The sequence below is a fragment of the Sceloporus occidentalis genome, unplaced genomic scaffold (genome assembly GCF_023333645.1).
Source record: "Sceloporus occidentalis isolate IW3139 unplaced genomic scaffold, rSceOcc1.0.p SCAF_4, whole genome shotgun sequence".
NCBI lineage: Eukaryota > Metazoa > Chordata > Lepidosauria > Squamata > Phrynosomatidae > Sceloporus > Sceloporus occidentalis.
This window is the reverse complement of record NW_028316984.1, coordinates 98,149,548-98,163,154: the sequence shown is the minus strand read 5'-3', so window position 1 is coordinate 98,163,154 and position 13,607 is coordinate 98,149,548. Positions and strand designations below refer to the sequence as shown.

The 13,607-nt window shown below is 39.9% G+C and overlaps 1 protein-coding gene across 4 annotated transcripts in view; it reads left to right on the top strand.

Annotated features, from left to right (window-relative positions):
* Positions 1-13,607, top strand: part of LOC149314394 (oxysterol-binding protein-related protein 5-like) — a 642,611-nt gene that overhangs the window by 555,378 nt on the left and 73,626 nt on the right. For all 4 annotated transcript variants that reach the window (XM_089521022.1, XM_089521020.1, XM_089521021.1 and 1 more), the window contains exons 2-3: positions 1,431-1,587; positions 11,922-11,995. In XM_089521022.1, coding sequence (XP_089377148.1) covers positions 1,452-1,587; positions 11,922-11,995 — 210 coding nt within the window. In that variant the 5' untranslated portion in view covers positions 1,431-1,451. The remainder of the gene's footprint in view (positions 1-1,430; positions 1,588-11,921; positions 11,996-13,607) is intronic.

The window sequence follows — 13,607 nt, the reverse complement described above, 5'->3', positions numbered from 1 at the left end:
AATGGTGATTTGGATTGTGGAAACTGGAGCCCAAAAACATCTGGAGGACCACAGTTGCATACCCTGTCATACAAGAAAGACAAAGATGTTATTCGAGTTAACAAACAGTGCAATTATGCATTTACACATGGGGTTGTTCTGCTTTAATCTTCACAGTATAGATGGACAAATCTACTGGGGATTTTTAGCCTTCTGACCCAGCCAGATATTTGAAGCCCCTGACCCCACCCCAGATCGCTTCCCATAAATGGTACAAAGCCAGCCTCAGTCTCTTCCCCTCCACAATCCAATATGCCAGAAACAGAAACCAAAACTTTTGGATTCATTTTCACTTGTTTGCCAGTCAGTTTACAGGGGGAGTCCACCCCACTGGAAAGGATAGGGGGCAACATTTGGCCCCCATGATCTCTTCAGTTGCCCAGTCATGCTGTAGATGATATGTTTACCTATATCTCCCTAGCTGATTTACCCCAGCTGATTTTTTGCTGAACAATCTGCTGTTAAAGCTCACAACCACACCTGGGTCAGATCCCTCCCCCCCCTCCAATTACTTTATGAACAATGCAGTAGTAAAAAAAAAAGTCCAAACTTGAAGATTTTCAGGAAAAATTGTGGTCCAGATATTAAAATTTTACAGAGAAACAACACAGAGCAGGAACACTAACATTTGAAAACTCGGTTCAAAAATCATCACTTAGTACTATGGGCAGCAAGAATTTGGATTCAGTGGATTCAAAGTAGAGGGGGAAAAAAATCCCACTTAAACTTTAGGAAGAGCTTCCTGAGAGTAGGAGCTGTTTGGCAGTGAAACATGCTTTTTCAGAGTGTGGTGGAGTCTCCTCCTTTGGAGATTTTTAAACAGAGGCTGGATGGCCATCTGTCAGGAGTGCTTTGATTGTGAGTTCCTGCATGGCAAGGGGATGGACTGGATGGCCCTTGAGGTCTCTTCCAACTCTTATGATTCTATAAGTTCATCAAGGTTTATTTTGAGGATTGTAACAGTCAGGAAGACATAAAAATATTGCTGAATGTTGAGTCAACATATAGGTAAACCCCATTATTCAATGACTCTCCTTTAGTCAAGAATAACAGCAGGATTTAGGCCTATATTTCCTGATAGGCATATCAGATTTATGAAGTAGCATGTTTTTTTTTAATCTGAAAAGGATTACAATTCATTTTATAATGTATTATTTACAATAAATAGCACACTCATGATATTCAGGAAAAACAACAACATTGTATTTGTGTGGGTGTTTATTTGCTGGAATTAGCAGTAACACATAACTTAACACTAAAGATTGTTTGTTTTGCCACAGCCATGTTGAAAACCAAGCACACCATTTAGGAGCAGGTTGGTTTAAAGTAGCTAAACCAAGTAAACAGAATTAAAAACCTTGACAATGTTGCTATTTTTTCCTTCCTTTCAGAAAACCCCTACAGCACATGCCATGAAGGAAGAAAATTTTCTTCGGCGCAGGTTCTCGCTCTGTCCTGCCGCATCTACTCCTCAAAAAATAGATCCTCGCAAGTTGACTCGGAATCTGTTTTTTGGGGCAGATAATGAGATCTACCCAATCAGCCCAGGTCAGTGTGTGTTCCTCAATGGTTATAATTTAAAAGTTTAATTTTACCTTTGCTAGTTGTTTATGTCACAATTATTACCATTACATTCAGTGACGTATGGGAATTATGATTGATGAATAACATTAGTATTCTTAAGGATTGTGTATGGTGTGGTATGGGAGGAGGTCAGTGAGGGGGGTTGACATCATGAGTTGCCATACTGGATGATGCCAACCCTAGTGATGCCACTGTGGACATCCTGTTTCGTAAATCTATACCTGCTTTCCTAAGCCTTTCAGCTCTTCCACACTGAAGAAATAAAGCAGTCTGACCACTTTAACTGTTATGGCTGTATGATGTTTTCTAGTTTGGTGAGGTATTCAGCCTGGTCTGTCAGAGATATCTGGTGAGTCACCAAACTACAAAAATCCCAGGTAGAATAGACTCATGGCCATTAAAATGGTATTGAAGTGCTTTAATTTTGCAGCGTGGATACACCCACTGTTTTTTCATAGCTGGCTACATTTAATGGATGTCATGGGATAAACAAAACTGAAGCCTAACATTTCCCCATTCCAGGCCTGGTCTCAATACCCACCATAGTGATAGGGGCAAATGCCAGAGTATTATTAGGGGCCACTGCATGTGTTGCAAACCTTGTATGAAAAGTGTGCGTGCGTGCGTGCGTGTGCATACTGTCATTATTAGACTGAAGGAATCAGTCAATACCATATAGATGAATCCTAGAAATCCCAATGGGGCTAGTTTGGTTGGTATCATTTCTGGGGAGTTCTATTAGCTGACTAAATAAGGTGCAAGTATTCCATATGCTTTGTCTTCAGTAACTACAGTTTTTCCCAGAGATTTCAAGAAGTCCTATTAGCCCTGAAAATAAGGTTCCTACACCCTGTGTGTATATTGTTTGCCTTCCAGTCCTTTCCAACTTAAGGGCAACCCTAAGGCGAACCTATTTTGGGTTTTCTTGGCAAGTTTCTTCCGAGAGGGTTTGCTATTGCCATCCTCTGAGGATGTGACTTGATCACAGTCACCCAGTAGGTTTTCCTGGCTGACCAGAGATTCAAATCCTGTTCTCAAGAGTCATACTCCAACACTCAACACACTATACCACACTATTTTCATCCCAAGAATGTCCTTTTCTTTTCTGTTTCCTACAACTATGGCAAATTCAGCAGGTGTGCTCTGGAGGGGATCATAGGAATCAATATGGAGATTGCCCATCTCTAGTCCAAAATAAAAATCAAATAGCAAGAAGAGAATCCGATACATCTTCAACTATTGAAAAGCAAAACATTCAACGTTTAAATGTAGCCATTCTCCTTTGAGTAAAGGAAGCATGTTGCTCATTCTTCTGTTGCCATACATATAATGTAACATTATTTCTAAGGTGCTTTGTCTCACATGTTTCACATGTATTATCTCCGTGATTTTCTCAACAGAACTGAAACTAGTCCAGTATTATTAATCCCTTCTAAATGGCAGGGTAGAGACAGTGGCTCTTCTGGAATCTTAATAAGATATGATATTGGGAAATGGATGATTTTCCCCCCTGTTGTCTTTAGAAAGGTTGGTAGGATTTGCTGAGAAGGGGGGAAAAACTGATCAGGACCACAGCACTGGTTGTGGATGTGATCTTCTCACACCACACAACATTTAACTAGTGATGATTATGCATATTTGTCCCATGAGGAAAATACATTGGGGAGTGATTTAAAGCAAACAAGCATTGCTTCTGACAACCCTGTTCTGGATCTCAGGAGGATGCAGTTAAATCAAATATATATTTATTGGCATGATTAACAAGCACAACTTTATAAATATGTTATCAAAACGTTTTGGCCTCTGCCTTCTTCAGATGCTCAAAATAAATTTGTTTGGGAATCACTCCCCCTTCTCTCTGAGGCTGCTGCCACACTGCAGAATTAATGCAGTTTGACACCGCTTTAACTGTCATGGCTCAATGCTATGAAATTCTAGGATTTCTAGTTTATTGTGGCACTGCTGTTCTCTGACAGAGAAGGCTAAATATCTCACTAAACTGCAAATCCTAGGATTCCATAGCATTGAGCCAAGGCAGTTCAAGTGGTGTCAAACTACATTAATACTGCAGTGTAAATGCATCCTAGGTCTCTCACTCCGTGTCTGTGTCTCTCTCTGTGTGTGTATATATACAGGGCGCCTGCACCACAAGCGGATGCATTTTACGCACCTTCCTTCAGGGAGAACAACAATGGCGCGAGCATAGGCGGATTTTCCCTTACATGGGGGGATCTAGATCCCCCGCATAAGGAGAGGGCCCTGTGTGTGTGTGTCTATGATACACATTCAAGTTTCTGATAAAGGTGGAACTGTGAAAAGCAGTATACAGAAAAAAAGGCTAACTCTATTTGCCTTGCTCCACTTCTGCCCTGATGGATTCTACACCCCTGCCAAGGTGCTTTTACATGTTTGTTTGTTTGTTTGTTTGTTTGTTTGTTTGTTTGTTTGATTGGGGAAAGTCCAAACACATGTAGTTTTGTCATATGAGTACTAAGTCGAATTCATTGGTATTGGGGAAATAGGAAAGAGAGACTTCCCTGTTTCCATCTTCTTGTGTGTTGTAACTATATCCTACTCTTCAAAAGAAATCAAGGCAATGCCCAAACTATTTAAAAATCATCACATTTAAAAAAGAGAAAAGGTTACAAATAATTTTCAAAACAGAAATCCAGGAGCATAAAAAAGCAACTAATCGTATAATAATAAATTGACAGCACATCAAAAGAGGGAGGGGAGGCTCAATCTGGTTTTGTAGCCCCTGGACTACATACATGCAACCCCATGCCAGCTACATCCTCGACATTCCCAGTTTTTGTTTTTATTTTTTATTTTAAAAGGCCTCATGCCCACTAGGAACCATGGCCTTAATTTTGGCATGTTTTTGGGAAACCCCACCCCCACCTGTTTTCAGACTGGGTTTTGTTGTTGTTGTGTGCCTTCAAGTCATTTCTGACATAAGGCAACCCTATTGAGGGGTTTTCTTGACAAGTTGCTTCAGAGGGGCTTTACCATTGCTATATCTGAGGCTGAGAGAGTGTGACTTGCCTAAGGTCATCCTGTGGGTTTCATGGCCAAGTCAAGATTCAAATCTTAGTCTCCCAGTGTCCAACGCTCAAAACAATAAACCATGCTGGCCCTCTTTTAAAAATCAGAAGTGACTTTTTGTCACTTCCAGTTCTGGAAGCAATCCTCCTATGCTGAACCAGATGTGTGATGTGGCCCTATGGGATGTGAGAGATTTGAGATATATATACATATATATGAAGTAAATTCCACTCTGTTTAGTGGGATTTGCTACTGTGTTGATCTGCAAGCTTAAAGCTTGTTCTCACTACTACTCGGCCCCTTCAAAAAACAAACACCTGTCTGTTTTTAAATTGAAAAACTGTATATTATATTTTAAATCTTTTAACCTTTTGTAATTTATTGTTTTAAATTGATCTTATGGAAAGCTGCCATGCAATCTTCAGATAAAGGGTGGGAAATAAATATTTTAATAAACAAAATATAAATAAAAGAGATGTATGGGAGGTTCACCAATACACAACCAAAACGAGCAATTGGCAGCTCTCTACTAACATTCTGTGCTGGTATAACATAGTTTCATATGTTATAATCGAAATGGCTAACAACAAACAAGAATCCCTTGTAGATATATTACTGTGGTCGATTAATATTTAAGGGTTCAGAAATTCATAAGGTTCCTTTCACACTGCATCATTATAGCACTGTGGTTCCAATTCAACTGCTATGGCTGCTTTGTATGGAATTCTGGGATATATAGTTTGATGAGGCACTAGAGGAACTTTCTGGCTGAGAATTTGAAATGCCCCTCTTTAAACTGCCAATCCCAGGATTTTATAGGATCAGGGTGACCAGACATCCAACTTTTCCCAGACATGTCCTAGAATTCAACCTTTTGTCTGGGAAGAATTTCAAAATGTGCTCCATTTTTAGCCTAAGAAGCATGCATTTATATTTATACTGAGTGTTTTTAGCTTTTATATGGTTATGTATTACATGTTTCTTGAAGGCCCTACATTTTTCAGTGCCTTGTCCTCCTTTGCATTTAGGACATCTGGTCACCCTGCAATCATAATGCCATAATCATACAGCATGAAGGGAACCTTAATTTCTCCAGTACTATAGTTTCCATTGTATCAGCAGCAGCTCCCATCTTTGTGCTGTTCCAGATGTAATCCCAGCCTGATTCCTATGAGTAGAACTAACAGTTTCATCAGGGTTGGCCCAACAAATTTTGCTGCCTGAGGTTCCATGAGCCCCACCCTAATCAAGGTGCATAGTACCCAAATCCAATCAAGTTACTTTTGAAGAAATAACTTGAGGTAGGAAATTGTAAAACTGTCTTTCTCCATATCTGACAGGTAAATTAAAATAGCAAAACATTAAAATCACTTAGGCTTTGCTGCCTTTTCACAACAACCAGAACTGTTAACTCTCCTTGTCTAAAGAGGACTTTTCATATTCTCATTGAGCTGAGTAAACATAATGGAAGGGGAAATGATGGATAAGGGGATTTAGTAAGCTGTGAACATGGTTCTACTTTTCTCTTCTCCCATTCATATTTTATATTATTTAACATGCAATTAATTTAAAGACATGTTACCTGCCCTTGGCTAAATGGTATGAATTCAGGGCTGACAACGCTTTTCTTTCTAGCATTTTCATGTCTTTGATAAAACAGGCTGCAACTTCATACTGGAAGAAATTTCAGGCGTTACTTTCCTGTCTTTAAAGGCAGTCTAGAAGAGGAGAGGGAGGTAACAAAGAGTAGGTGGAGCTGATAACTTAAGTAAACAGGGAGCCCAGATGTAAGGGATGATGGGCTTTTGTACCATGCAGAGTTGTGTGCTTCAGTCTGTTATGGAAAGGTAAGAGATTTTCACTTACTGAATTCTTTGTTCTACCCAGGGATTTAAAATTTCTGCAAATGTTGAAGTCATGGGAAAAAGAGGGGTTTTTCCTTAGTTTTTTTCAGGGTTTTTTTTTCTGAGCCTTCATATCTCTAGTTCTACCCAATAGTTAAAGGTATGGGAGCCCTGGTATTTTTAGCACTTGGCAATTTGGCACTTTGGCAGTGAGCAGGTGCCTCGATGCATTTTTAGTCTTTTTAAAAACAATTTGAAAAAAATTCTGAGGGAAAGAAATGGAAAGGTTAAAGGTAATGTATGGGGCATCTTTTAAAGCAAGACCAAAGGATGGCTATGGTTTCCATTTTAGTTCATTGGTTTTCTAATGTGCTTTTCCTAGTTCTCTGTTACTAAGACAGAACAAAAAGTATACCAAGGAGATTTAATGCTGCAGATAATTTCTCAACTAGATGCATTACCCACGTGTTTGATGTTCAGTGCATACTAGCTGGGCTTATATAAAAAATCTGGTGGCTGTATAGTGGTTAGTACCTGTTAATATATTTTATTCATTACACAGCTAGCATGTAAGGCTGTCTTTCATCTTAGACCAAAGCTTTGTTTCTTTAGCAGAAATACATAATATATAGTACCACTTTGGGAGGCCTGATAAACTGAAAAACAGTAATAGATAAAATAAATTTACCTGGTACAGAGATATCATGAGTTGGAAACTATGGTGGGATACAGACCACCAAAAAGAGGTGCCTCCTCAGCGCCTCTCTTTCCTGCGCAGGAGCACCACAGCATACAAATTGCACGGCGCTGCTGCGCAGGAAAAAAGGAGCTTAAAAAGTGGCTTGTTTTTGCAGCGGCGCAAAGCATTTGGAGGCTGCACAGCTGCAACGTAACCGTTACACACGCCATCTGTAAGGTGCTGCGTAACGGCGGCATGTGCATGACATGCTAGGGTTGCGGGGCGTGTGCACATGCCGCCCCGAGGCAACCCTAGAACGTCGTGGACGCGCTGCAAAGGGCCCATCTGGACAGGGCCAATGATTCTTTATTTGCCCCTTCCTTTCAAGTTGCAGTTTTGAGGCCTGATTCTGATCCCTATCTTTTCCGCCTATTGTTTGCAGACAAGTCCTGTGCATGTATACTCAACTGTAAGCCCCACTGAGTATGCATGGTTTATAACCATAGACATCAAGCCCACATCTGGGACAGTGGTGGAAATCATGCAGCACTCCATATTTTGTTGGACTGCAACTCCCAACACCCTAGTCAGCATAGCCAATGGAAAGGAAGGCTGGGAATTTTAGTCCAACAAAAATTGAAGGACCACACTGTTCCCACCCTGATTTAGGGAGTAAAAAGGGTGCTATACTGTTATAGCATTATGAGTACACTTTAATTGCCCTGGCTACATCTTGTGAAATCCTGAGGTTTGTAGTTTGTTCAGAGGCAGCAGAGGAGCTCCGTAGCAGGGAATTTTGCATACTTCCTAAACTTCATATCCCACAGTTCCATGAGATGTTTTCATTGCAGGTTAATGTCTGAAGCCAAATCTTCAGTTAGCCTGCCATGATTTAGAATGTTTGGGCTATATGACTATAGCTTCACTTGCTTGTTATTTGCTAGCCTGCATTGTGTTATTTAGTACCTTTGTCAAATGATGGAACATGTAGTAGTGTGTTAATGGATAAACCTCTTGACCACATTTCTTTTTGGTTAATGATCAGATGGGAAAGGAGTTGAGGTTGTGTTAGGAGGATCCAAGATCAGTCTCCTGAGAACATTTGGAGTGAGAGAAGGAAGTGGGGCTCCCATGGGGAAGGGGAGGGAAAAGAATGTTTTGCTATTACAATAGATGAAAAGTTGCCTGCCTAAGATTTGAAATTATGGATGCTTTAACTATGCTTTGCTAATTCTTGCTAGTATATTCTGACAACAAGCATCTATGCAGAACATCTATAGTTTTCTAAAGAAAGATTTTCTGAGTTTTCACTGCTGAAGCCTGGATTTCTGAACTAAGATGTTCCTGTATATGACAGTTAAAAAGGAGTCATAGCACTATAGCTATGTAGTGTAAAGGGGCCTCTGCTTAATAACTTCCCTGATAAAGGCCAAGTATCTCCCTTCTTTCTCTTTCCTTTATTATGGTGGGTGGTGAGTATACTCCAACTGATACAGGGACTAACCTCTGAATGCCTGGCTGGAGTCGGTAATGGGCTGGATGAGGGAAAACAAACTCAGACTGAATCCAGAGAAAACGGAAGTACTTGTGATAGGTTCCTCGGGTCTAAGGAAGGAAATTTGCCAACCTGTCCTGGATGGGGTCACACTTCCCCTGAAGGACGAAGTTCGCAGTTTAGGAATACTTCTGGACTCGTCCCTGCAATTGACATCTCAGGTAGATGCGATGGCCAGAAGTGCTTGCTATCAACTTCAGTTGATACGCCAACTGCGACCCTACCTAGACCGAAGGGACCTTGAAACGGTGGTACACACTCTGGTAACCTCTCATCTAAATTTCTGTAATGCGCTTTACATGGGGCTACCCTTGTACCAAGCTCGGAAGCTTCAGTTAGTGCAAAATATGGCAGCCAGATTGGTCACCAGCTCATCAAGGTTCGGCCATATAACACCTATCTTAAAAGATCTTCACAGGCTCCCTATTTGCTTTCAAGTACAAGGTGTTGGTTATTACCTATAAAGCCCTACATGGCTTGGGCCCGAGTTACTTACGGGACCACATCTCCCTATATAAAATCCGCCCCACACTCTTAGAACATCGGGTAAGAACCTATTGGAAATAGCAACCTTTAAATATGTTGCTACTTCACAAAGAGCATTCTCATCAACGGCTCCGAGATTTTGGAATAGTCTTCCTGAGGAGATCCGCTCGGCGACCTCGCTAGAGACATTTAGAAAAGCAGTTAAAACCGAGCTTTTTAGCCGAGCATACCCCACCTGATATGAATACCCCCCCTGATATGATATGAATGATATGTCCCCGTCTGTGTATGACCCCTGTCTTGCTTGTTGATGCTATTGTCTGATGTTGGATATTTTATTGTTTTTAGCTGCTTTTAATTGAATTTTGATGTAAACACTGTGTGCTGTTATTTAGTCTGTAACCCTACTTTGATCCACCGGGAGAGGCGGGGAAACATAAATACATTTTTTTATTATTATTATTATTATTATTATTATTATATCATCATCGTGTTTTTTGAAAGTGATGTACATAGCTGACTTCATGATTCAGAGGCTGGTAATGCTCCATCGGGTGTCATTCAAAATGATTGCTTAGCAGTAAAGAAGTGAACTAAATGGAGAAAGGGAGCATAATAAAGGAACATTTTACAGCATGTAAAATAAGCAGCTGCTATTTAAAAGAAATCAAATCAAGCTCCCCTTGTTCCCATGTATTTCTGGTCAGTCCTCTATATTTTATAACATCTTGCCTGGGGATGAGATCTTGAATGTTTGCATAGATTTTTGTGCCCTTATGTTTTTCCAAATGAAAACATAGCAGTAATATGAATTTGCGTGGTGTGTTCTTTCCCTTGTGACTGTTATGGCTACTTGTGTTTGTTTGTTTTTTCCAGAGTCATCAGTGACTCTGATGAATTACCTAGTATAATTAATGCAGAATGTAAGGAGACTGTATAACCTTTAGGCTAAATGCTAATCAACAAAAGATATTAGACATGAATGTTGCTGAGTGATATTTGGACTGCACTGCAACATATATTGCCTTGGCTACCAATCCTATTGAAATCATTGGAACTGCCTTCCAAGTAAATGTATTTATTGCATCAGGGTATTAGTACGGAAAAGAAAAACGGTGAGAAAATACTCCTGATGTTTCAAATGCAGAGGCAGAAACTAATGTACAGATTTTTTTTGGGGCGGGGGGAGGAAGAGACTGCCTTGGATGTCAGCTCTTTCTCTTTGGAAGCATAAATCATAATCAGGTGGTGGTGTAACTTCAAAAAAATGTTGAGAGAGTAAATCTGCATATTTGTGAACCGTGAATCAGTCTTGTGGATTCCCATTAAAACTAATTGACAGGCTGGACCATATGTTCTCTTTCAGTGAAATGAACACATGAGGAAAGGGAGAGGGATTCATTCATTAATCATCTGCCCATGTAAACACTACTGTGCAAATGCCTAGAATTAAGATGCATTTGAGTGTGACGGGGCAAGGATAAAGATATAGGATAATCCTACATCTACTTGCTCCATTGGCCTCCATGGGCCTTACTCCTCTCTGTTTGCCAAGGATCTCAGCCTAAGGCAGAGGTGATCAAGTTTTATGGTATCAGTCCTCTCAGTTCATAAACCAAATCTGTATAGGTTTGTCTCTTCATAAAGACAACTTGAGAGGCAGAACTGATTCTTATTCCATGCATGAAGTGAGACTGATTGATGAGAGAGGCAGAGAGCATGTTATTCACAGAACAGCCCTCCAAGGGAGCAAAAATATGCTTTCAAAAAACAGGTTGTTACTCCTTCATCAGAAATCAGTGTGCATAGGAATGAGAGCTGCTTAACACATTTGTATGTTCTTCTCTTAAAACCTACAAATCATATGTGAATGGTCCATCACAGTCCATAAGAGCACAGAACATTCCTGGTTGCAGTATTCTAATTCAGGATGGGAATAATGTGTCCCTTCAGATGTTGTTGGGCTACAACTCCCAGCAGCCCTGGCCAACTTAGCTGAGGTGATGAAAGGTGGCATGTTGCAGACATCTGGAGACCTATCTGATGCTGTACTTTTTAGTGGCATATGTTCACTCATTCATCAGCCGTTCATCAGATGTAGAGAATGGATGAGCTTACATGTTTGAGTTAGACCTTAGTCCAAAGCCATCAGTGGCAACTGTTCCATGTTCCAAATAATACAAAGTGCATAACTGTTTATGTTAGTAGCTATTTAGAACCATTATTGATAGTGTATGTGTGTGTGACATCAAGTTACTTGCTGACTTATGGCGACCCCATGAATTTCATAGGGTTTCATTAGGCAAGGAATACTCAAAGGTGGTTTGGCCAGTTTCTTCTTCTGAAATATACCCTACTTTGTACAGTACTGTGTATAATTACAGTGCTTTAGAAATAAAGTTTAATAATAATAATAATAATAATAATAATAATACAGCATGTAGTATTCATTGGTGGTCTCCCATCCAAGTAATAGCCAGGGTTGACATTGCATAGCTTCCAAGATCAGATAGAATCTGGTGCCTTTTGGTTATCTTAATATGACTTGTTTATTCCTATCATAATAAGATTCACTTATCCTACCATTTGTATCTGTTTCCTTTGTAAGGCATGCCCTTTACATGATGTTTTTTACTGACCTTGGTTTTATAGGGAACTTCACAGTTTTACTTATGCTCTTGTATTCCAGGGAAAGACATGGAAGGAAACAGTTTGTCCATGCTGAAGGATGAGATTCCTCAGACGCCAAACTCTATTAATAAGGTAATGAGGTTTTCTGGGAACGTCTCATGCCTTTGTTTATTTATGTGGATTAAGACAGCCCTGTGATCAAAGGTGTATTAAAGTGCAATCTTAGTGTATTTTCAAAGTATGTAGAATATTGAATGATTGTTGCTGCTAGATGCCTTCTAATTAACACCAATGTATGGTGACTCTATCCTATGGTTTTATTGGCAATATGTCTTCAGATGAGGTTCCTCTAAGGCTGAAACTTACCCAAGTTCTCCCAGTGGGTTCCCATGATTGCTCAGGGATTTTAATACTGCTCTTCCAGGGTCCTTGTCCAACATTCAAACAATATTGTCTGTTAACATGAACTTGCTGTTTAACTCATTTTGGACAAAAATCCATACTTTTTGCCTGGTCTCAGTTCTGTTGTCACACTGCTAGGGATGATGGGAGTTGCAGTCCAACATGTGGAGGATTGCATGGTTCATACCCTGAATTAAGATGTTCCCGTTGCAGGGCAGGGGATAATATCATAGTCCAGTGTTAAAAAAGAATGGATTGATTTGGTTTTGATTTGATTTATATCCTGGCTGTTCTCTCAGAACTGGGGCCAAAGGCAACTCTCAGCATCATTTAAAAAAAAATACAGATTAAAACACAGATTAATATTAAAATACTATTGAATTTAAAATGAATCTGTTAATATAATAAGCCTGCCATATCTGTAGGCTAGCTATCCATGGACTGGAACTCCCATCCCATGTTGGCCATTTCTCTGTCATCCCACTTTTTCAGATGCTTTTAAAGTGTCTCAGTTTTTCTCCTTCTTCCCATTTCCCCCCTTCATCTTCAGCTTACTTTAGTTGCTGCAAACTGAGTTTAAGGTGCAAAAGTAGTTTTGCATACAATTAACTCAGCAGGAAAAGAGAGAAGAATGGGGTGAAGTCTTGCCCTTCTCCAGTAGGCTTAGGCAAAAGTGAACTGCTTCAGGCTCTCCTAATCTGTGTGTTCTTCTTCATTAATAACGCTTACTATCTTGACCATACTCTCTGTTGTTTGGACGTATGTGTCCTGGTTTTCATCCCGGTGAAATGTTGGAAGGATATATAAGCCATGGTGTCTTGTTCCACTTTGGCGGCCTGCTGTGAATAATGATAACCAAGGTATGAATACAGACAGGATTATTATGTGGAGAATTTTGCTAATTCTTCAGTGTGTGCTCAAGTCCTGTGGTACAGATGACTGATGCTGATGGCTATTATTCAGTATTTGTTGTGTCTCCTTCCCAAGTGTACTGGCTGTTACTGTTGCCATGGAGTGAAGCTTGAGATCTACCTTTCACTCCATGGGTTGCTGCAGTGTTTTGTCACCATTTCCTAGTTCTTTGTTTAAAGAACTAGGAGGTTCATTTGGTACATGCTGTGTTTAAATGGTGGTGTTTGCCCTGGATTACAAATAGTCATATAATATTTTCAGTATTTTGGCCTTCTTTGAGGAGGAGTTCTGTTTGTAAAAAAAATTTATAAAACCATTTTATAATGGATAGTGTTGGCCGAATGCTTATTCAGATAGTTAAAATCGGCTGATAGTTTGTTTAATTGGAATTATCTACATACATTCCCTTTAAGCATGGGAGAATTTACCT